The following is a 23,099-nucleotide window of genomic DNA, read 5'->3' on the forward strand; positions in this document are numbered from 1 at the left end:
GTGAAAAATCAGCAACTGTAATTTTTCTTTTTGCTGTCCCAAACTGCCCTTCAGCACTCAAGCTCTGATACCATGTAGAAATTTCTCATTTCCCACCCCGGTTTTCAGTTTCTCCTTATTTCTCCCATATAGTTAAATGCCCTTTCCCATAACCATACATTTAACAAGCTGGAAAAAATAAATTTGCTGAAAACACAAATTCTGGAAATTTTTCACGGAGATCGTGAGGATTGTGATTTGCCGGAGCAGAAGAACGAGAGCACCACCTCTTCTACGAACAATAGCATTGGAATCCAGGTAGGCTTTCATCGCTGGTCTGTTTATTTGCAACTAGGGACTTGCGCTATAGCGTTTGACGATTGTTGCTAGACCCAATCTGGGCTAGTAGGGATCGCCTCTGTCCGCAAAGGGGATTTACCTCTTCAACACTAAGGACTAGTGAAATTCCCCAAGGTTTTTGCACTTTAAGATAAATTTCCGTCCTTAAAATTTTCTCTGCACTTTTCCAAGCATACAACATATTTGGAATGAGTTAATTACAACAAATTTTACAGCAGAAAATCTGCGTCTTTATCTTCTATATGTGTGTTAAATCACTTAACAATTCCATCAATATAATATGTTTAATTAGCATGAACAATAAGCTCTAGAATCCACCTAACAAAGAAGATAACACAAATTGAAATCAAATCTGCATGTACACAATATATGGATGGCTGGAAACTTGACACACACACATATAAGTTGAAGTAGAAGTATATACCACAACTTTATCAAAATATTGGTAAAAGTTAAGCTTTTAAAGCTGCATAAGAAAACCCTAGCCACCAAATTATCCTAGCTAGGAATCACTTTCGAGTCTCGAGTCTCAACCAAGGTTGGTTACTCCACCAAACATTGTCAATATTCTAGCATCAACACTGACAAGTTCTTCTTAGAGATGTTGTCTTCCTTAGGGTATAGAAACTCTAGCCATGTTGCATCATAGAGGTGTTTGGCAAGAGAACTGTAGCGCTAGCCTCCAAATCTACATGCCCATTATAGGGTTTGAGTCCTTAAGCCTTAGGTATTTGACTCTTGCATTTGACATAAGCACCGGGACATTCTTGGAACATCAAGGATGAAATAATTGAGTCTTCGTTCAAGTAAGACATCTTGCTAAGCTCAAGATTCACCCAACTAATCTCTCTATGATCTTGCCCTAACATCACATCTCACAAGAAAAATGGTCCAAATCATGCAAGTCATTAGCACCACTCTACATCTCTATTACTGGGTTAGAAACCCTAGTGCTACAAGAAGAGCCATAATAACCATTGTCATTCCCAACATCATGTTCTTTGCTAGTGTTTACGTGCTTGGCACAAACCTAGCATCCATTGTAAGAGAAAACCCTTGTATCACACAAGAACAATATCTCCATGAAAATTCAAGATGTCTATCTCACTCCCCTTTTATTATCCTAAGATTTTCTCATGAACCCTAATGTCATGTTCCTAGGGTTTCTCGATGAACCCTAGCATATTGCATCCGACAAGACAATACAAAGAATAGAGTACGAATAATGATAATGATTACAAGAGGTCTCTCCTCCCTTTATATATGCATAGGCGAGGGAGGTTAGCATAAAACAAAGGTGTGTCCATACAAGTAACCAACAAGGAAACCTCACATGGAGCGCTTTACAATACAAGAATGCACAAGTGTCACACAAGGATTTATCCAATCCCCAAGGTCAAATGTCCTTGATGCATGATGCTCCTTTGTTCAACACACCTCCTCCAACATGTTGCCCTCTCTTATAGGTTGTTAGTCCAATGCTTCCTTGTCCATGGTGGTTTGTTATCCCAGTGTCTTAATTGAAGGTGATCTTCCTCTAATTGTGTGACACATGTCCCCCTCGGGCCTATACCCAATGCTCCTCAATATGTGTGCCATTGTGGTCGCAAAGCTCCAATGCCCCTCCTCAACTTATGTGTTTGAGTCTGTCACTAACCTCCATGTAGTGTGCTCTTTAATCCAAGTCTCCTCAAGTCAAGTGTTCAACCTTCACATTTAAGTTAGAATGTCCCAAGCACTAGTGGCTAAGTGCCCTCCTCCTAGTGTCCAATGCTCCTCTTAGGTAGGTAGCTCCCCTAATTGAGCAACCAACTCCCATGTTGTGTGCATCCAATGGGTTAGTCCTCGCACTGATTAGGGTAATAATCTCCCAGGTAAGGGCACCATAATAATGGTCTAACCAAGGTCAAGTATCTACCCAAACTAGCCGTACATATGTCCATGAAGCATCCTTAAGGCTAGGAGACATAACAATATCGTAGCAAGGTGATTTTTTTTTTTTGAATAGCCCTGAAAGGTAACAGTCTCTTTGCTGTAACACCCATCAAGCCCCTTTGAAATTGCAACTTGTAACTTGAGTGCCTCCACAAAGTATGAAAATTTCAAACCTAGGTGATTAATGTCTATTCTCAACTTTTTTCCCCAATGAAAAATTGTAATTTCCATTAATAAGAAATGTAAATTACATGTTGTAGATGCCCGAAAGCATATCAGATATGGTTGAGATACATGCTATAGATGCCTAAAGGCATAACAGTACAAGCCAAAATCCCAAAAAAAAATACAAAGGCCATCCATAGGAGGCTATATAGAAGCTAAACTTGAGAAAGAAACATATCACTTTTAGATTTATGTGTAGGATAACCACTTATCCTACCTGTTTCTTTCTTTCTTCTTTTCAACTTTACGCCAGACTCCTTGCAAGGGAGTGGCACTTACAATTGCTAACTGATTTTCATTTCCCTGCAAAGAGGCTTCTTTTAGTTTTTTTCTGAATTCGAGCTCTCTGAGGCATGGGATTGTTTCACTCCACCCGCCTCCATGTGAGGGAGTGCTTCTTTCGACTGCTGCACTGTTATCTCTTTTTTTTAGTAATTCTATGACTTTGAATCATTGATCCATCCCGCTCTTCCCCTTTGTTTTCTGGAGTTCCTTGGTGTTCCTGGACCTCCACATTCATTTGATTCACCACAACTTCCTCGTCCTCATCTTCTGAAATCTACGGATCTGGGACCTGCCATCCCTTTTTCTTTTTGGGCTGCTTCTTTCTCCTGTTTGGAAACTTCTTTTACAACGGACATGAATTTTGTAAATGTCTAGTCTGAAAATAAATGCGACATTTGAATGCTGTGTTCTCAAAATCTAGAAACCGTGTCCATTGAAAACTATTGCGAATTGAGTGGATACGATCATGTAGTCCTTTACTAAGATCTACCTCTACACATATTCTAGCATAGGTAAAAACTCTTGTATCAACTTTTTCTAAATCTGTCTTTATGTATTTGCCCAAAGTGTTTCCAATTCCCATTAATACTTCGTGGTGCTAAAAAGGAAGGGGAAGATTATACATTCTTACCCAAATTGGCATTTTTGAGACCACCAAAGTATTGGCATCAAAACCTGGGAACCATGGAGTGATAAAATGACCTGCATTCCCCCAAAATCAGGGTCCCTCATTTAGAGCATAATCTAGGTCCTTTTGTGCAAATTGTACGATAAAAAATCCTTTCAAGCACAAGTGAATGTCGCAGTTGGGGGTCCAATTTGAGAAGACCCACTGCTGAAGATCCTCTGATTTTGGCCAAAAACCATTAAACCCGCATACAATAGCTTGTGATTGTAATACGTCAAACAAATCCTTTACCTCCAAGATATTTACCGCCATTGCTGGAGCATGTTCCAATTGATCAATCTTATAAAGACCTGGGAGATTCGGGCTTCGCCCAAATGATGCGATCTTCTTCCTTGCTATCTAGAATGAGCCAGAAGGTTTCTCCTGATCAAGTTGAGCTTGAGGCTCTCCCTTGCTTTTCACTGCATCTCGATATGCAATTGATCCCTTGGGGTTGTTGAAGCCTGGAGAGCCTCCCCGTAACCTCAAATTTAAAAAACGCTAGAGCATGTAATAATGCGGTAATATCACATCCTCATATCATCCTATATCCATTTTCCCCCACTAATCAGGCTTTGAAAGTTCATCGGGATGCCCAATTTATATTGGATATTATGCTTTAGTTCTTTAACAAAATTAGAAGCCCGAATTCAAAATAGGACAGAGTTTCCACCAGGGGTTTTAATAAATATTTGGAAAAAATCCTATGCATCCATATCTGTTTTCAAATTGTGAATATCATGTTGATCCACATCCAGATCTGCTAGAAAAACATATCTGAGGATCTTGGGTTCAGGGGAGCCTGTAATAAGTCAGGAAACTGCCAAAGTGAAAGCCAAGCCACCAGATCTGCATTTAGGAACCACTGGATTGACGAGAAACAACCATGGCAGCGCATATCTACAAATAAAAATTCATATATGCTCATAAGGGTTGTCATAGGTCTGTGAGTCTCCAGATCTGATTTCATTGGATTGAGGTTCATCAAATCCATCCATTTGGACAACGGATCTTTAGCTGGAGGAGGCCCTATCTAGCAGGTTCCAGACGTTTGCAAGCTTCCATCCTTCGATTTGAAGATCTCTCCTACTGCAGCACATTTAAATTGAGAAACCGCGCCATTTGCAAAAACCACCCGCGCAACAATTAGATCTAAGCTCTTTGCATGGCATAGAAGTCGCTCGTGGCCATTAGTGACTCCATACTCGTCGATAGGAGGCTGAAACCCCACACCGAACACCAAGAATGAACTGCAGAAACCCTTTGCCATCGTTCTCTCCCCCGTGAAGCAAGTGTTTGAAATTCTCTAGTTTAGATTACCAATGTCTGATCTCAACTAAACAAGTAAATTGCTGAATTTAAATAATGCTGAAATTAAATTTCAGACCATAGTATCGATCACACAATAGTTGGAAATTAATAGTGGAAGCATAAAATCAATTTCACACATACTTAGGTAATTTGTCCTTCAAAATTATTTTTTCTTTCCTCTGAAGAAATTTATACGAAAACCTCCGCACATTGCCAAGAAACCCATGTGTGCCAATGTGGTTAGAAAGCTCCAATGCTCCTCTTCAACATATGTGTTCAAGTCCATCCATCACCAATCCCCATGATGTATGCTCTTTAATCCAAGGGTCCTCAAATTAAGTGTTCAACCTCGAGGTATATATCACATGGTCCCAAGCTCCAAGGGCTAAGTGCCCTCCTCGTGCCCAACACTCCTCATAGGTAGAAATGTACCCTAATCCAGCAACTAACTCGATAGTGTACAGACCAGTGTTGTTAAAATCGCGATAAAATCGCGATTTTATCGGAAAATCGCGATTTTTTCCTCTGCCCGATCAAATCGCGATTTTTATTCGTAAAAATCGCCACTTTTTTTTATACCGATTTTTATCGAAAAAATCGCGATTTTTTCGAAAAAATCGCGATTTTTAAGGAAAAAATCGTGGGGGCTTGGGACAGCATAGTTTTATAACTTTTTTTGGGTTTTTTCATGCAATTTTTTTGAAAGAAACAAATAATTTTTGAGTGGGGCAACTTAATGATCAAGTCTATGCCCTAGTATGGATATGCTATTCATGGTAATGTTAAATTCTTAAAGTAAAAGTGACATTCTCCTTAATCTTCATTTTCATCCTTTTACTTAAATTTTTAACATTACCATGAAATGACTCAGGATGTTTGAGAGTGGTTCCAGCCTCATTGGATTTCATATGGAGAAAGTAGAATTTTAGATTTCATTTAAAATCCAGCAGACTTATCAGTTTTTCAGGATTTTAGGATTGGGAGATTGTAATGTTTCAAGGTGACACCATCCGCCCAGCCTACCCCTGCCACCAGTAGAGGACGTGGTCTACCTCCTATAGCTCCTACTTCTAGTTCTTCAGCTTCTAGAGCACGTTAGACTCCACTGCCATTTCCACCAGCACAGGCACCAGCTTCTACATCTAGAGGGAAAGAGAAAGCTGTGCCATTTTCTCGCAAGAGGGGCAGAGGAAATCAATAGGATTAGACTTTCATTTTATTGTATATGACATTATGACATGATGAGATACATTATCATATTTTTTGTTGATATTTTGAGGCTGAGTTGGACTTGGGACTCAGGACTTACTATTCAGGACATGATTCAATGTTATGTGTGATTTTAGCGCTAGAAATGATATTAAACATCTTATATATTAGTTTTTTTATCATATTTATGTGTCAATGTATTTATTTTATGTTGTAGATGGTTTAGATATTAAAAAAATTGAAAAAAAATGAAAAAAAATGAATATTTTTGTGCCAAACGCTTTTTTCCCGCTTTTTTCCCGCTTTTGTCGATTTTTTCCGCTTTTTTCCCGGCGCCGATTAAATCCCGATCGCGCTTTGTGCAACATTGGTACAGACAATGGGTTAGTCATCATGTTGATTAGAGTAAAAACCTCCTAGATAAGGGTGCCATGCTTCCGTTTCTATCCTTGGCCAAGCATCCACCCATATTGAGCCATCCATATGTCCGTGAAGCATCCCAAGGGGCTAGGAGACATAACACTCTCCTAGCAAGATGAAAAGACTTTTGGAGTAACCCCACAAGCTAACATAGAATAGGCGAGGGAGGCCAACTATAATAAAGTGGACTAGGTCCACAAGCAACCTAATCTAATCTACAAGATAAGGTCCCCATTTGAAGTGCTTCCTCTCCAAGGTTTACAGATTTCAAGACAAGGCTTCTCAAGTTGTGCACTCTCCAAGCATGGGCTTTGAATGTCAAGCACACTTTATCATAAGGCTCTTCACTCTCCAAGACAAGCATCCAATGCTTCAATGCTCCAACACTCCTCAACATATGTGTCTTGGGTTCACATACAACCCTAAGTAATGTGCTTTTAATCCAAGCGTCCTCAAGTCAAGTGCTCATTTTCTTAAGGCATGCCAAGTGGTCCCAATGCTGCTAAGGCCAAGTGCCTGACCTCTTAGTGCTGAATGCTCTTCCTCCAAGCTAGAGCCAACACCCATGCAAGCAACCATCCTTCTCAATTTGTACATGCCAGTTAAAATAACCACCTCATAAAGGAATGTGCCACATTTAGCACCAAGTCCTTTGTCAAGCAACCACCTGTATTAAGCTTTTCAAATGTCATCAAACAAAAGTTTTAATATACAACCTGTTGGATTTCTAAAACATGGTAAAGTTAAACAAACCTTGCACTGAAAGAATTCCTATACTCCTCGATAGCTGAAACATGAAAGCCACTCAAAATTGATGTTCTAATAATACTAATGTCCACAAACACAATGCAGAAAATTATCACAGAGACACTCAGGTTTCTCATGAGTCACATCAGTGTTATTAAGCAGAGAAAACAGAATTACTTTGTACTTGCTCAATCACATTTAAAAACAGAAACTTAGTAGATGGATTGTCAAATACGTTACTGCTTTTCCATTAAGTCTGAATTGAAATTTGCTGCAAGAAAAATACAAGCACCTAATTCATTGCTTGCTGCTGAACAGATTTCCTTAAACCTATACCCTTGCCTTCTCCTTTATAGTGGGGGAAGAAGAGTTGGTATAAAGGATCTGAACACACACAATAGCACCTCAATTGGAGATGATCTAAGGCATGTAAGCATGCATCCTCCTAGAGATTTGCACCTTAACTTGCATGCGCCTTACCTAAATAAGCAAATCCTAATATAAGATGCCTTGCGTTAGAGTAGCCAACATGTAGTATGCATGCACCTCTATCCTCAAGTCAATTGCACCTTTTAAGAATAGTAAATCCACCCAACGATGCCTTATTTCCTAGAAATTAATGCTTATTCCTAAATTGGACTCTACGAATAAGCTTATCCTATTCTATATATAGTCGGAAGTCTACAAATTGTGACTTGTTCCTTCATAGCAAATAGCCTAGAACATCAGCTGCAATCACCTAGAATACGCAGCATGAGTGGCAGTCTTCCTAATAGACACTGCAGAAGAATAGGGTTTGAAAGTATGCCATTGACACTATCCCTTGCCGAGGCATGGAAAACGAGTCTCCAGTAATATATGAAAGAAGAAGCCAAACCCCAACCAAACCAACATGTTAAGGGCAGATTTATCTTTGAATGGGCTGAGGTGGCTGCTAAATTAAAGAAATTTGTAATTACATTTAATTCACGAATACAACATACTATTGAATGAAAGCGAAAAGGGCAGACACCCTGTTTTTTTATATATATAGAATACATGGGTATTCCCTCAATTTTTTTGGATAATACTAGTTAAAGGACTGCATCATGTTTCACTTTTGCAATAAATGGCCATGGCATTCGTTTTCTTATATTTCCTGTTTTATTTGATATGCCTTTTGTTTCTAGAAAACCAAATATAGAGCAAACTAGAATATAAACGAGCATTTGAATATTTTTACTATGTATGCAATTTTCTTGTAGGATTATTAAATGCACAACTTCTTATTTCATTTTTTTGTCTCTTTGTGTAGTTTGCCTAGATGGAACGCCACCAGGTTACCATCTAGACAGGGGTTTTGGGTCAGGATCAAACAGTTGGCTCATTCACCTTGAGGTTTGCCTCTAAATTGAATGAATGTTGGTTGTGTTGTTTCTCTGTCTACCTGTCATGTCTTGTGTAGCTTTTCTCTTTGTTAATATATTTTGAGGACATCCTTGAGTTCGAATCATGATTCTATTACTAGTGATATACAGGAATATGCTTGATTGGAATTTGGCATCTAGCTATGAACATGCACTTGTAAGGACAATTTTCAAGTCTTTTTTTTGAAAGAAAATGCAACCTAGATCTCATTGTTTAACGGGAAAGAAAACGTCAAGATTCATATATCATTGACCCAAGGTGTGACTATATGCAGTACGCATACATTCATCCCCGAGGATAGGGGACAACAAAGAGAATATTGAAATCAATAACAACCCAATCACAAAAGAATTTGGAAACCTTGCTGTCCTAAAGTGCATCTTTAACCGTTTTTATTTTGTGAAATCACACAACCATTTGTTAGGCTAGAGTGTTGGAACCAATCTTTGACTGCCCAGTTACTATTAAGCACCAATCATCCGAGCACACTGCTCTTAAAGGAAGAGAGGGATTTCTAGATATTTTGATATCTCTTAAGCCACCTGATTTCATTATCTTGAATGGGCCACTTTTTGAAAAAGTGTTCTGCAATTTGATGATTTGGCCAAATCATAGAATATATCTCTTTAATTCTGCACTCCATAAAGGATTGCTGATAGGACCCTTCCCAATCATGCCATATTTGTCCTTCGGAATCCAAATTCATCTTGAACAAGGACATCTACCAATAATTACCTCCATGCATTATTATTCAAGACGAATAAAGCAAATTTGCAAATTTCCTAGTTTAATTTCAAATCAAACGGATTATAAATGAGTTCTACTTCAAACTAATTTCAATTTGTGGCTTGCCTTTGTACAAGAACTTTTTGCTTATTTAGCAAAAGCTGATGCTTAGAAGGTATTAAAAGTTCCAACAATTACTGAATACATTTCTTATTGATAATTCTCTTACTTTCACATCCTTTTGATGATTTTCTGGAAACATTTTCAGATCTATTATTGTTGGCTGAAAAAGAAAAACATAAGCTGAATTTAGAGTCTGTGGTCTCTAGATCGTTTCAAAGTTGTATTTCATGAATATAGATGATAGACTAGTTTTGTCATATTTTATGCATGTCTTTTATGTTTTGATGTTGTTTTGCCCCATGTGCTATAATAGTGCTAACCATAACCTTGACATTTGCAATGGTACAACATAAAGAGGGTGAATTCCCATTTTAGGAAGGTCACGTGGTTGATGCGCTTACTCACATATGAGTGGTTTAAAATATTTTTTGGCTTATTTGAAAGAAATAGTATTTTACGACTATGATACAATTTGAGCTAAGGTCAAGTGTTTAATTTTTATGGTATTGGATCCTAAATATCTAATGGTACACTTGGCTAGTTGATTGCAACTACTTTTAATTGAAATTGTTTAGTTGAATGTGCTTAGTTTAAGCCGTGAGTTGTTGAAGTCCTCAATAGGAAAAAAATGCTTTAAGTCCTTAACAAACAATTTACTTCTTGTAATGCATACAATTTTTTTTGTTTTGTTTCATTCTAACCATGATGGGAAACTTCTTGAGACTTCATCGTTGTTGATGGGTGGTAACCAGGGTAATTTCTGGTGTCTAATTTCCAAGCACCTAATCTTGAGGGGATTAAGAGAGTTGAACTTGTGAAATATCCATCTTGGGGGTGAGATCTCATTTCTGGCTCAGTATTGCTTGAGTTTGTTAAGTTCCAACATGGTATCAGAGCAATAAACTCGAAGTGGGAGATCGATTTGTCATAGTTTTACAACAGAATAATTTCCAGCAGAAGTATTCTTTTGGGTTGAATATTTGATTTGGTGGTTGAAAGGATGGCTGTAATTGGACTGAGATTTGAAAACCAATTGGAGAGTGAATCCAACTATAGTCCTCGGAAGAAGAGGATAGCATTGGTGTTGATGGAGAATGGGATCTAGGAGCTTGCAGATCAAAAACCCACTCCTCCTACTGATCCTACCCTATTGGCCATCCATAACCAAAAGGATGTGAAAGTGAGAAGGATTATTCGGGATTGTGAAGGATCTTGTGATCCCTCATCTTTTCGGAAAAAAAGATTGCCAAGGACATGTGGGAGGCTCTGATAAAATTATATCGTTGATAACCAGAACAGGAAAATGGTGCTAAAGGAGAATCTTTGGGGCACCGAGATTTCCAAATCAAATACCATAACATCCTATCTCACCAGGATCTCAAAAGTTCATGATGAGTGGGATGTAGTTGGGAGGCCATCTGGTGAGGACGACCTTGAATGGCTTCAGTAAGTTATGGGTTCCCTTCATCAAAGGCATTGTGGCATGTGAGAACCTACCTGACTAGAAGACACTGTGGGATGATTTCATCTTAGAGGAGATTCGAGAGGAATCTCTACAAGGTGGCTAGCACGAGGCCAATGATGAGAATCTTGCTCTTGCCAGTCAGACAAGGAAGGGTAAGGGGACGACCAAGAATAATTCTGGAGGAGAGGCTACCTCAGGTCTGAAAAGAAGAAAGACATGACCAAAGTAAAATTCTTTGCATGTCATAAGTTGGCTATTATGTATGTCAATGGCCAAACAAGAAGAAGGGAAAGGGGAAGACAGACGTTGCAACTTCAACAGGTTCACAGATTAGTGTGTTTTCCACCAAATTTAAGTTCTCATTAGTGTCTTGTCTTTCTAGCACCATATCCAAGGGTGCATGGTTCGTGGACAATAATGCTTTTTGTCATATGAGGAGATCACAAGAGTTGTCCACCAATATTTCAGAGGGTGACTCAGAGCTACATGTGGAGCTTGGGAACAATGGCAAGTGTGTGCAGTGTGTTCAACTTTGGTAGCTGTGGTCAGTCTTCATAATTTATATTTTAGCCCTTGAAATATATAATGTATTTGTAAGACATGTGCTTCATGTTATTTTCATTGATTAGCCCTTGAAAGAATTATTATGAGACATGTTCTTCATGTCGGATTTAAAAGAGAAAATTTCAAAATTTGAATTTTAAATTTTTGGCTCCAAACTTGTCAAGTCGGCCCTCCTCAAGTCAAGTCAACCCCAGTGAAGAGACACACACATTCAGACAGACAAATCACTATATAAAGAGCATTCAACCTCCTACTCAAGGCACCATTCAACCTCTCATAAGACAAGACAATTTTTGTGCGAAGAAGAAGGGCGAAGAAGGACAAGAAGGATGAATTCATCTCTAGCATTTATCTCTCTCTCCCTTGAATTCACACATGTGACTTTTTGGGTAGTTTCTGGGTAGTAGTGCGAAATTCTGGGCAGCAGGGCCGAAATTCTGGGCAAAACATTCTAGGCAGTAAGGTTGAGTTTCTAGGCATATTCTAGGAGGCCGAAATTCGGCCTAGGCAGATCAGAGAGGGATGATGTTGAAGAATAGAAATTTGACTTGACAAGAGTGTTGTTTGACCAGGTTTGACCATAGTCTTGTTGGTCGATTTGACGGTTGACCTCATAGTTAACTAGTCGCATTAGATGTATTTCTTGTTGAAGTGAATAATTTCTCTAAGGAAAAGGTCGCTGGGTTTTCCTAGGGCAAATCTTGTGTTTTCTTTATGCATTGTGATCTCTACTGCCCTTCTGCTTTTATGGTTGAATTAAAGAAGTGTAATTGCTTAATTTTAAATTGGAATTGTTAAATTAAGATCTACATCATTTGAAGTAATTATCAGTGTTTCATAAATTAGTGCTTGTATCTATTGCACTTGAAAAATCAACATGGTATTAGAGTTTTGGTGAAGGAAAGGACATTGAGATCACTCTTGAAGAATACTTGTAAAAGGAAGAGCACTAAAGAAGATCTCATCTACTATCTAATTGCTTGTCTATGACTATGGGTTCTATTGATGGTGATGGACCCGCCAACATATCAGGGGATCTTCCTGGTAAGAAGTCCCAACTAGACCTCAGACCGTTTGGAGTAGGAGTCCCAAAAGTGGGTAGTAAGGCTATGCCTTGATTGCGATAACGCCCAGAGGTAAGCGTGATATATTTGTTGGAAGCAAGTGTGTGACTTTGCAGCGAGTCAAGTAAGATGCATGGGGGTTCTAACACACGAAAGGGGAAAATGAAGTGTATCCCTTAGAAGCCTGTAATAGTATGCAACCTGAAAGGAACACATGAGCTGAATGACATCACAAGCTATGTTGACCACTCCATGTCAACTACCCCATAGCTGTACATTTTTTCACGCATGGATTTCCATTATGTCCGAGCATTCAAATGATCCATAGATTCATCATTATCATCTATATGTACACTAGAGTTTTGTAAACCTATTTTGCATTTTGTAATGTAAATGATCCTAGTAGACAAATGTAGGTAACAACTTAGGTAAATTTATTTTTTTGATGATGATTTCTATCCTAGGGGGTTTTTAGTCTCACTGATTCATGTGTGTTTCTAAACATAGATGATCGGTAGAGTTTTTCCCTCTAGCCTCACCCCCAAAGCTAGGGCGGATTTTGTCGTCAAGATTTTAAATGAGTTCTAGTGTTATTTATCGAGTCTTTGTAAAAGTGATTTGGAAATAATTCTAACTATTTGGTTAGATTATTTTATTACAAGTCACCTAGTCTACTAGATCATGTTTTGTATCGCAGAAATGGGTAATTATTGAGGGTTTATAATGAACGGGTGTTTCTCCTTCATGGGTTAGAATTGCAATATTTCATGTAAAAAATAGTTAGTGCATGGTCCCTCATAATTAGACACCATGGTTAAATATTAGAGGGTTGGAAAAATTAATAATCCCCTCATGAGTCAATTAATTAAAATTTCTAGCTAAAATAAATTAAAATGCTAAATCCAGAAATTTAATTAATTTAGTTCCTAGGAAAAATTAAATTCTCCAACATTTAAAATTCGTGGGTTTTAAAGTTCCTAATTTTTGGAGGTCCCTGGTCAAGGAATATTGAAAATTTCAAGATATATTGAACCCTTGGACCATAGTAGTTAAATCAAAGTCAACTTTTTGCGGCAATTAACTCAAAATAATCATTTTTGAGTTAATTGAAAGGAAATTAAAAGTGAAATTCGAATTTCCTCAAAAAATAATTTTATTTCAACGGTGACGATTAAAAGATCATTTGATCTTCATCAACGACTAAGATTGCTTTGACGAGGATCTAGCCAACTAGCCGTTGGAGAATTTTTCTATAAATGAGAGGCCTTTCTCCATTATTTGAGCCGATTTCTAAATTGTGTACTTGCTCTAAGAAAGGTCTTGTAACTTTTTCTGGTTAATAAAACGCAAAGACTTTGGGGTTTTAGATCGTGTTGTTCCTCTTTAAGATTTATGTGGTAATATTATTCTAAATACTTTGCTGCTTTTATTTGCATTTGTTGGTTAATAGCCTTTGAGGATTGATTTGCGTACAGGTATCTTGCACAGATTTTTGGGTTTTTAGAATATCATTTTGTTTTGATAGAAGTAGCAGGTATCTCTATTTCTTAATGATTTTATGATCATTTTTGGGCGTTTGGGGAAGTCCTCAGCTGGACCAACTGACTCCTAGTTTGCAGAATCTAAAAGAGCCCATTGTCTTTTTAGTTTCTGAAGTCATTTTATAGAATATCTTACATCATTTTTCTTGGGCTTGTGCCTCTTTAAAATTTCAAATTTATTTCTAAATATTGTGCAAAATTTGTTTAAATATGGCTAATAGAGGGCTTTGATCTACAGATCTGCTAGATTTGTAGAATATTATTGTAGATTCGTAAATAGAAAATTTCTAATTCATTGGGGTTCTGGTTATTTCATATTTTTGTATGTACTTGCTTTAAGGTTTTATGCATTTTATTTGTGCATGAAAAAATATGAAAATTGCAAGTGCTTTTTGTGGATTCCGGAGAGAGATTTGAGCCCTAGAGGGCATCTCCATTTTGTTTGCAGGTTGAAGAGAAATTTCAGAAGGATTGTGGGCAATTTTTTTTAGGGCCTTGAGGCCCAGTGCTGGCCATCTCCAACCTCATTCTCAACCTCTATCATTCCGCCCTCAGGCCTCTCATCTTTGCAACCTTCTTCACCATAATTTTCTCACTAAATTTTTCCTTAAATTTCCCAAAAATTTTAACAAAATTTTATCAAAATTTTCTCAAAATTTTAACAATTTTTCTCAAAATTTTCTGAGTTTGGCATTTGGAATTGGAGAATTTCCACTAATTCAAGCAGCATACCTCCAAGTGTCTTCAGGCCCCTAAGGGTTGACTGGTGCACACCCTCTAATTTTTCCTCATTCCATTTTGAAAACAAGGTTAATATTGACATAGATTTGCAATTAGCTGGAGTTTACCAGCAGATTTAATTTACATTTTTACTGCTGTATAATCGCAGAAATATAAGTTAGTTTCAGTAACTTTTGCAAACAAATTTCTGAAAATTGTTTTACTGCTGTTTGGTAGTTTATTTATGAGTTTTTAGATCAAATACATTAATAGGTCAAAAAGAATTAAACTCAGATTTTTTCTGAATTTAGCAGGAGATTTAATTTACATTTTTATTGCTGTATAATTGCAGAAATAGAAGTTAGTTTCAGTAACTTTTGCAAACAAATTTCTGAAAATTGTTTTATCGCTGTTCGATAGTTTATTTCTGAGTTTTTTGATCAAATACAATAATAGATCAGAAAGAATGAAACTCAAAAATTTTCTGGATTGTAGTTATCAGTTTGTCATTTTTTTTTGCTGTTATACATAGAAATTTCTTAATATTGCATGGTTACAGGACCGTTGTTTTAGAATATATTGGTGGTTTTAACATTTGACGTAAGAGGAGATTACTAGACTAATATTTCATTAATTTGATCTGAGTTTAAGACGTTTAGTTTAAATTCTGAAATTCATTTGTTTTTACATGCTTATGCAAGTAGGACTAATCTAGTTTTACTTGTGCATTTAATGATTTTGATTGAGTATTTCATACAAATGAATTTTTGAATTTAAAAGTGTTTTATTCCAGCATTTTACATTTCAGTCCATTGTGCATTTCAGTGATTACTTGTGTAGTTTTTATATTTTGCAGTGCTAGTATAAGTACCTTCTTTCACATTTAGATCACCACCATTATAAGCCTTAAGTTAAGTAACATTTAAGATATATTTAAGAAATAATTTTAGGCCTTCATTTAATTAAAATTAACCAAGTCCTTGCATTTCACATAGTTTTAAGTTTTGCATTTGCATATGATACAATCGAGTCTTTTCAGTAGTTGTTTCCCATCCTTTACTTGAACCTTATTTTCTTCGCAAGATAGTTGATTCCACAAGGCACTGGTATCACTTTTTTCAAATCATTTTGAATTCTTAAAATCTTATGCAATCTAAAACAAGTATTGGTTGCTTAGCTGTGTCTCCGAGGTTGGTTGGTTCTCAACTAATTTTTCCTTTTTCCATTTCCATAGGGTCTACCCCCCTTAGTCTGCTATTGGGAGACAACTCAAACGGAGTGATTGAGGATCAGTGTGACAACCCCCGATTTGAGCCGTTGTTGCGGTGCCTAGTCATTCTGTGCGACAACATGTTTTGGTGCCGTTGTCGAGGATATTTTATTCTCAGCACTTCAACGACATTTTATCTTCATTCTCCTCATATCATCTTTATCATTTTTGCCGGCAACGCCAACATTTTTTGGCGTCGTTGCCAAGGACTAATTTATTGGACCTTGGCTTTACGACAATTCTCATCTTTCATCTTCTATCCTTCATCTTTCATCTCAGGTGTTTGAGTTAGATTCTTGTCCAAGTGGCAACTCCATTTTATTCATTTCCTACAAGGGTTTGCACTAGAAGGAATCCAAGTACCCTGATTAATCCCACTCCGGATCCTGAAAAGGTTTTTAGAGTTCGATTAAACAGGCTCTCTTCCCGTGCACACCTTGATAATCTTGGACAGGAAGCTCTCTCTGATATCCATTCGCTTTTTTCAGATCCCATTCAGCAAGACATCATGGATGACTTGTATCTTCCTTGCAATTTCGCTAACATTCAGGGTTACCCGCATGATCTTCCTACTACAGGTATGGATAAATTGCCTGCTTTCCAAGGCAATAATGCGGTAACCGTTAAAGATCATCTTAATCACTTTAGGCATTTCATTAACAAATGGGGTGGTGCTAATGCTGCTCATGAGGATGTGAGGATGAAGCTCTTTGTGCTCTCTTTGGAAGAGGATGCTTTAGAATGGTTCACCGAAAGACCTGATCATTCCTTCAATTCATTACAAGCTCTTACTAATGCCTTTAAGGATAAGTTTGGAGATAAGAGGGAAGAAAGGCATTTGGTTAAAGCCTTAAGTATCATAAAGAAAAAAGAGAATGAAACCGTTGAGGAATTTAACAGAAGGTTTAATGGTATCGTTAAGGAATTACCTCAAGATTATAAACCTCCTGATAAATCTCTCCAGGACTTCTACATTGATGCCTTTAATGTTGACACCTCTTATGAATTAAGATGTGCTAAACTTCCTGATTATAAGGAATGTCAAACTTTAGCCGAAGAGCTTGAGAAGGATAAGAAGGCATCTGGAAAATCTGAGATTCCAGGCTTTGATAGATCTTCCACAAAGCTAAAAGAGCCTAAGGGTAAAGAAGTTAAGGAATCTGAGGATGATCCTATGCAGAAGTTACTTCAAAAGTTGGAAAGCATGGAGCTTAACCAAGCAAAATTAATCTCTAACCATGCTAAAGAGATAGGTACTCTGCAATCTAGGTTGGTCCAAATGGAAAGGTCGCAAGCTCAAAGTTCCCAACCTAGAAATAATAACAAAAATAATAATGCTTGGCAGAGGAAAGGGCAATCAAATGAACATCAACTGCCAAATCCCCTTGAATCTGCCAATCTTGTTGAGGATGCTCCTCCATATTGTAGGGCTTGTGATGCCTTGCATGAAGAAGCTACTTGCCTCACTATCAAGAGAATTGTGGATAATGGGATCTTTGGGGCAAGTAACCAAATTAATGTTGTTGGTAGGGAATCTCACCTATCAAATGAAAATTGGGAGGGGGTTAAGGAGCATAGTCATGATGTCAGACCTTTCGCGTCTTCCTATAGTATCAATAATTTTGACCATGACAATGATATGCTGGTTAAATTATTCGGTGAAAGGCCCTCTCCAGATCAAATCTTAGAAATTGCGAGAGATAAGGGGCTAACTTATCAAAGAAGGGATAAAGATCAAAGCGATAATCATGCCCCCCTTCGAAATTTTAGCCCCATGGTTGAACAATTCCAAAATTTGGGTTCTTGTCACCGAAGTTTTGAAAATCCCTTCCCAAAGGGCTAAGTTGTTAAATTCCATTGAGAATTCTCATATTAATGTTACTCAAGACAAGGTTCCTGAGACTGTCTACCAGGATGCTCCTGTGTATTTGCAAAATATGGATTCTGACAACAATGAGCATTAACCTTTTTTCATTACCTTGATGGTTAGTGGTTATAGGTTGTACAATTGCATGTTAGATTCAGGCGCTTTAGCTTGTGTTATGACCAAGAGGGTCATGGAACAACTAAATTTAAGGATTTCCATGCTTTACTACAACATATATGCCATGGATTCTAAGAAAATCGAAGTTCATGGGTTAATAAAGGATTTGCAAGTCCATTTGTCTGTCTACCCTGACATTATGATCGTGATGGACATAGTTGTAGTTGATGTTCCTGATGCTTGGGGTATGTTATTGTCTAGGAAATGGGCCTCTGATCTAGGAGGAAGTATCCAAATGAATTGGTCATATGCTATGATTCCTTCTCCTAGAGTTTCCAGATTCATTAGACTAAATAGGGAGCTAGAAAGGAGATTCCATGTGGAAGATCCTAAGAGACCCCATAATGAGGTGATCACTGACAAACCTGAGTTGGGGAATTATGCTATTTTGTCTAATTCCATAATACCCTCAGAAGTTAAGGTTGACGAAAAGATAAGTGATCTGAAGAGTCAAGTATGGTATATGCATTTCAATGGTGCATCATCTAGGCATGGTAAAGGTGTTGGGATTGTGTTGAAGTCTCCCCTGGGGCATGTTTTCAAATTTGCCTATAGATTAGAATTTGGAGCAACCAACAACATGGCTGAGTATGAAGCTTTGTTGTTGGGCCTTGAGTTGGCAAAGGGCTTAGGGGTTAAATTGCTTCATATTAAGGGGGACTCTGATTTGGTTATCATGCAAGTTAAAAATAAATTTACTTGTAAGAATCAGAGATTGAGAAACTATCAGAATGCAGTTTGGGATATTTTGGAATACTTTGACGCTCTTGACCTCGAAGCTATCCCAAGAGAGCAAAATAGTTTGGCCGATGAGCTTGTTGTAGCCGCATCTACCTTGCAGTTGTCTGATGAATTAGTGAAGGATAAGATTAAAATGGAAATTATTTTCAGACCTTCCATTCCAGATAACTTAGAGCATTGGCAAGTTTTAAACTCAGAAAGAATTAAACTCAGAATTTTTCTGGATTTAGTAGTAGATTTAATTTACATTTTTACTGCTGTATAATTGCAAAAATAGAAGTTAGTTTCAGTAACTTTTGCAAACAAATTTTTGAAAATTGTTTTAGTGCTGTTCGATAGTTTATTTTTGAGTTTTCAGATCAAATACATTAATAGATTAGAAATAATTAAACTCATAATTTTTTTGAATTGTAGTTATCAGTTTGTCATTTAATTTTTTTTGATGTTATACATAGAAATTTTTGAATATTGCATGGTTACAGGACTGTTGTTTTAGAATATATTGCTGGTTTTAACATTTGATGTAAGAGCAAATTACTAGACTGATATTTCATTAATGTGATATGAGTTTAAGACATTTAGTTTAAATTCTGAAGTTCATTTGCTTTTACATGCTTATGCAAGTAAGACTAATCTAGTTTTACTTATGCATCTAATGGTCTTGATTGAGTATTTCATACAAATGAGTTTTTGAATTTAAAAGAGTTTTATTCTAGCATTTTATATTTCAGTCCATTGTGCATTTCAATAATTACTTGTGCAGATTTTACATTTTGTAGTGCTAGTATAAGTCCCCGCTTTCACATTTAGATCACCACCTTTCTGAGCCTTAAGTTAAGTAACATTTAAGACATATTTCAGAAATAATTTTAGGCCTTCATTTAATTAAAATTAACCAAGTCCCCGCATTTCACATAGTTTTAAGTTTTGCATTTGCATATGAGACAGTTGAGTTTTTTCAGCAATAGTTTCCCATCCTTTATTTGAACCTTATTTTCTTCGCAAGATAGTTGACTCCACAATACACTGGTATCACTTTTTTCAAATCATTTTGAATCCTTAAAATCTTGTGCAATCTAAAATAAATATTGGTTGCTTAGCTGTGTTTTTGAGGTTGGTTGGTTCCCAACTAATCTTTCATTTTCCCATTTCCATAGGGTCTACGCCCCTTAGTCTGCTATTGGGAGACTACTCAAATCGAGGGATTGGGGATTAGTGTGACAACCCCCGATCTGAGCCGTTATAATCTTTCATTTTTCCATTTCCATAGGGTCTATGCCCCTTAGTCTGCCATTGGGAGACTACTCAAACCGAGGGATTGGGGATTAGTGTGACAACCCCCGATCTGAGCCGTTGTCATGGTGCCTAGACATTTTGTGCGACAACAAGCTGGAAAGTAGAATAGTCGACAATCCAAAGTGATGAGTTAAACCAACAACACGACTTCAACCAGATTCATACAATCGTATTCAAAATAGTTCATACACAAATGCGTAAGTTAAACAACATATATTTATAAAGTAACCAGAATAGTCGAACTACAATAACAACATATGCATGAAGATGTGTTGCCTCTGTTATATTATATAAAGTGAAAGTTCTATCCATACATACAACCATGACAACCACTAGCCCCAATAGTGGAACATTATAGTCAACACTGCTTGGTCCTCCAAAGAGATGTACTCGCTCTGCACTGTGCAGAAGCCAAGGCTTGTCACAATACTTTCCAAGCCCTCTCTAAGCAATGCCTAGCAAAAACTTGGCTCCCCAAAAGCCTGTTCTGAGTTATGAGGTTCTATTTATAATAAAGGGTGGGGTGACCCTTGACATTCCCCTTTGTGACTCTTGGACTACCCTCATGACTCTTCAACTTCATTACATATAACTCTTTACATTACATATGACTGTTTGCATTCCACTAATGACACTTGGAATTTCACTTTACATCATGTTTACAATAATAATACATTTTCCACATATACCCATGTGGGACAAAAATAGGCTTGAGTTAGCCAGATAAGACAACACTAAGACTCAGACGGTTGTGGAAAGACCAACTCGTCAACATCCTCTCCGTGATCTTTGGTGATGAACTGATGCCAATCTTGGTATTGTGTAATGGTGTTCGTCTACTGTTTGATGATGTCTTTCTGGAAACGAACTCTTGCCTCCATCGCTTCCGGGTATATTGATCTAGAATCTTTGTCCAACTTGTCCTGTAACATGCGCAACTTAGTCTTGAGCACAGCGGGACTGACAACGTATCTCTGCATGTTCTTTGCGTTGATCTGCAAATCTGCGCTGGTAGCCATGTGCATCAACTGATCAAAGTACGCGTCGAGCTCCAGTCAAACTTGGTTCTTCTCTTTGGCTTTGGTGAGTGTTCCAATTGACGGGGTGCCATACTTTCTCACCACAACATCCAAACTCTTGAACAACCATGCGTACGAAGCCTCAACATTGGTGATGAGCGGCAGGAGTTCCTCATAGTTCTGGATTAGACTCCGGATGCGTGCTTTGTCCAACTCTACCTGCGGCTTCATCATCTTGTGCAAGTGAAGTAGGGCTCCCTTGTACCTCATTGTCCATGTCTGTACATGATCAACAACGACATGTATATCTATGAGTGTTCGCACTATCTTGGTGCAGCGCTGCTGATGACCATGTAGATGGACAACTGCCTTGTGCACAGTGACGAACCTGTCATATAGTCTCCGCATCACTGTCTCAAGGGATGATATTTCAGCAAGTATAGCTTTCTTCATCTCTGCTCTAGCGGATCCTGTTGATTGTTTCTCTCTCTACCTGGCTGCTCGTAATTCCTTAGCCATGCGCTCATTTTCTGCTATCAAGAACTTGACACTTGAGCTCGTGGCTTTGGCATAAGCTTTAGTAGCATCGAGCAAGACAGCTGAATGTCTTCGCACATCTGACACAATCACCGGTTCTTCAAAGTCCGGAGGTGATGCATGCTCATCTGGGATGTGTGCTCTGCATGCTTGTACAAATCTAGGTTGTGACTCATCAAAGGCTATGTTGTACACATCTGTTCTCAGATTATCCTCAAGGAGAATGGTATCCCTTTGTTCACTTGGGACTTGCTTTGTTGCTGGAGTTGGTGAAGCCTATGGGGTGACCTCGGTTGCTTTTGGCATGAGGTCAGTGTCCTGATCCTATTTCGGCTTTTCCATCTTCGTGTTCATCTGTTCTACTATCGGTTCATCCTGCTGAGCAAGTTCCTGTTCCTGTGGTTTCTCACCCCGTTCATCATCTGCTGTTGGATCTGAGTCTTCAACTTGTATTGGTGCATTTTTCTCCGTCTGTGTGCCATGCACTTCTCGCTGTTCTTATTCTTGCCCCTGCTGCGCTTCCTAAACTCTTCTACGCAACTCTTGTTCTTCTTTGAGCTTCTGCTCTACTTCCTACAACTTCCTCTCCATCTCTTCCAATATTTGCTTATCTCTCCTTTTCTGCGCTCCTCTCCTGTCGCGCTGTCGCTTCTTTGCTTTTATCTCCAAAGCTACTCTCTCAACAAGTGGATCTTCCTTAAACTTGTAGCATTGCTCCACCTCTGTGTTTTCAGCAATCTTCCTCTTACCTTTGTCTTGCGCAGGTTTGCTGCTTGCCGTTGCTGTTGTCGTTGCTCCTTGTGGTGTTGTTGCCTTGAGTGTTGCTAGCCACTCTACTGCCATGCTGATTGGTTCATTGAGCCTAGAGGAGTTATAGCAATATCTCCAAGGGTCTTCCTCTAGCCAATGACATGCCCTGTGGATCCAAGGATAGTACACTCTCATATAGTGGTCCCTGCATAAGCCATGTGGATCGTACGGATTGAAACTCTTGGTGCCAAACTTAAACTTCTTGAAGTCCTCGACCTTGACATCCGCTTCTTTCAAACTCCGGATCGCGTACAACCTAATCCGCAAAGGAAGCATATGCCATGGTGCCTTCTTCTTCCTGTGCAGTCCAACTGATAACCTTGTCGAGATGTGGTATGCAACCTCCTGCATGACCAGCTTGTCTGTGGAAAACTTCGGCAACAAATGCAGAGCCTTATCCACGTTGTACATCCTAATGAAGGTGCCATTAGGTGAGGCGTACCAATCTGCAATGTTCAACAATGCCTCCATTGCTACCTGGGACATGCAAGGCAGATCTTGTTCAAAGATCATCGTGTACAGAGGGGCAATGAAGTGGTCAGATAGTCTAGCCATGACTCCTCGGTAGCTGCACTCTAAGAGCAACTTGCAATATATGTTCACAACATTCTCTGAAGGTGTCCATGCCCAACCC

The 23,099-nt window shown here is 38.2% G+C and overlaps 1 protein-coding gene across 2 annotated transcripts in view; it reads left to right on the forward strand.

Moving 5' to 3' along the window:
* The window catches only part of LOC149150150 (pectin acetylesterase 8-like), a 390,610-nt gene that overhangs the window by 43,307 nt on the left and 324,204 nt on the right, over positions 1 to 23,099 (forward strand). For both annotated transcript variants that reach the window (XM_089445213.1, XM_089445212.1), the window contains exon 2: positions 8,433 to 8,515. In XM_089445213.1, the coding sequence (XP_089301339.1) occupies positions 8,433 to 8,515 (83 nt within the window). The remainder of the gene's footprint in view (positions 1 to 8,432; positions 8,516 to 23,099) is intronic.

Source organism: Pinus tabuliformis, chromosome 9, assembly GCF_031772625.1.
Source record: "Pinus tabuliformis cultivar Carrire ecotype Pingquan chromosome 9, CPIR1, whole genome shotgun sequence".
NCBI lineage: Eukaryota > Viridiplantae > Streptophyta > Pinopsida > Pinales > Pinaceae > Pinus > Pinus tabuliformis.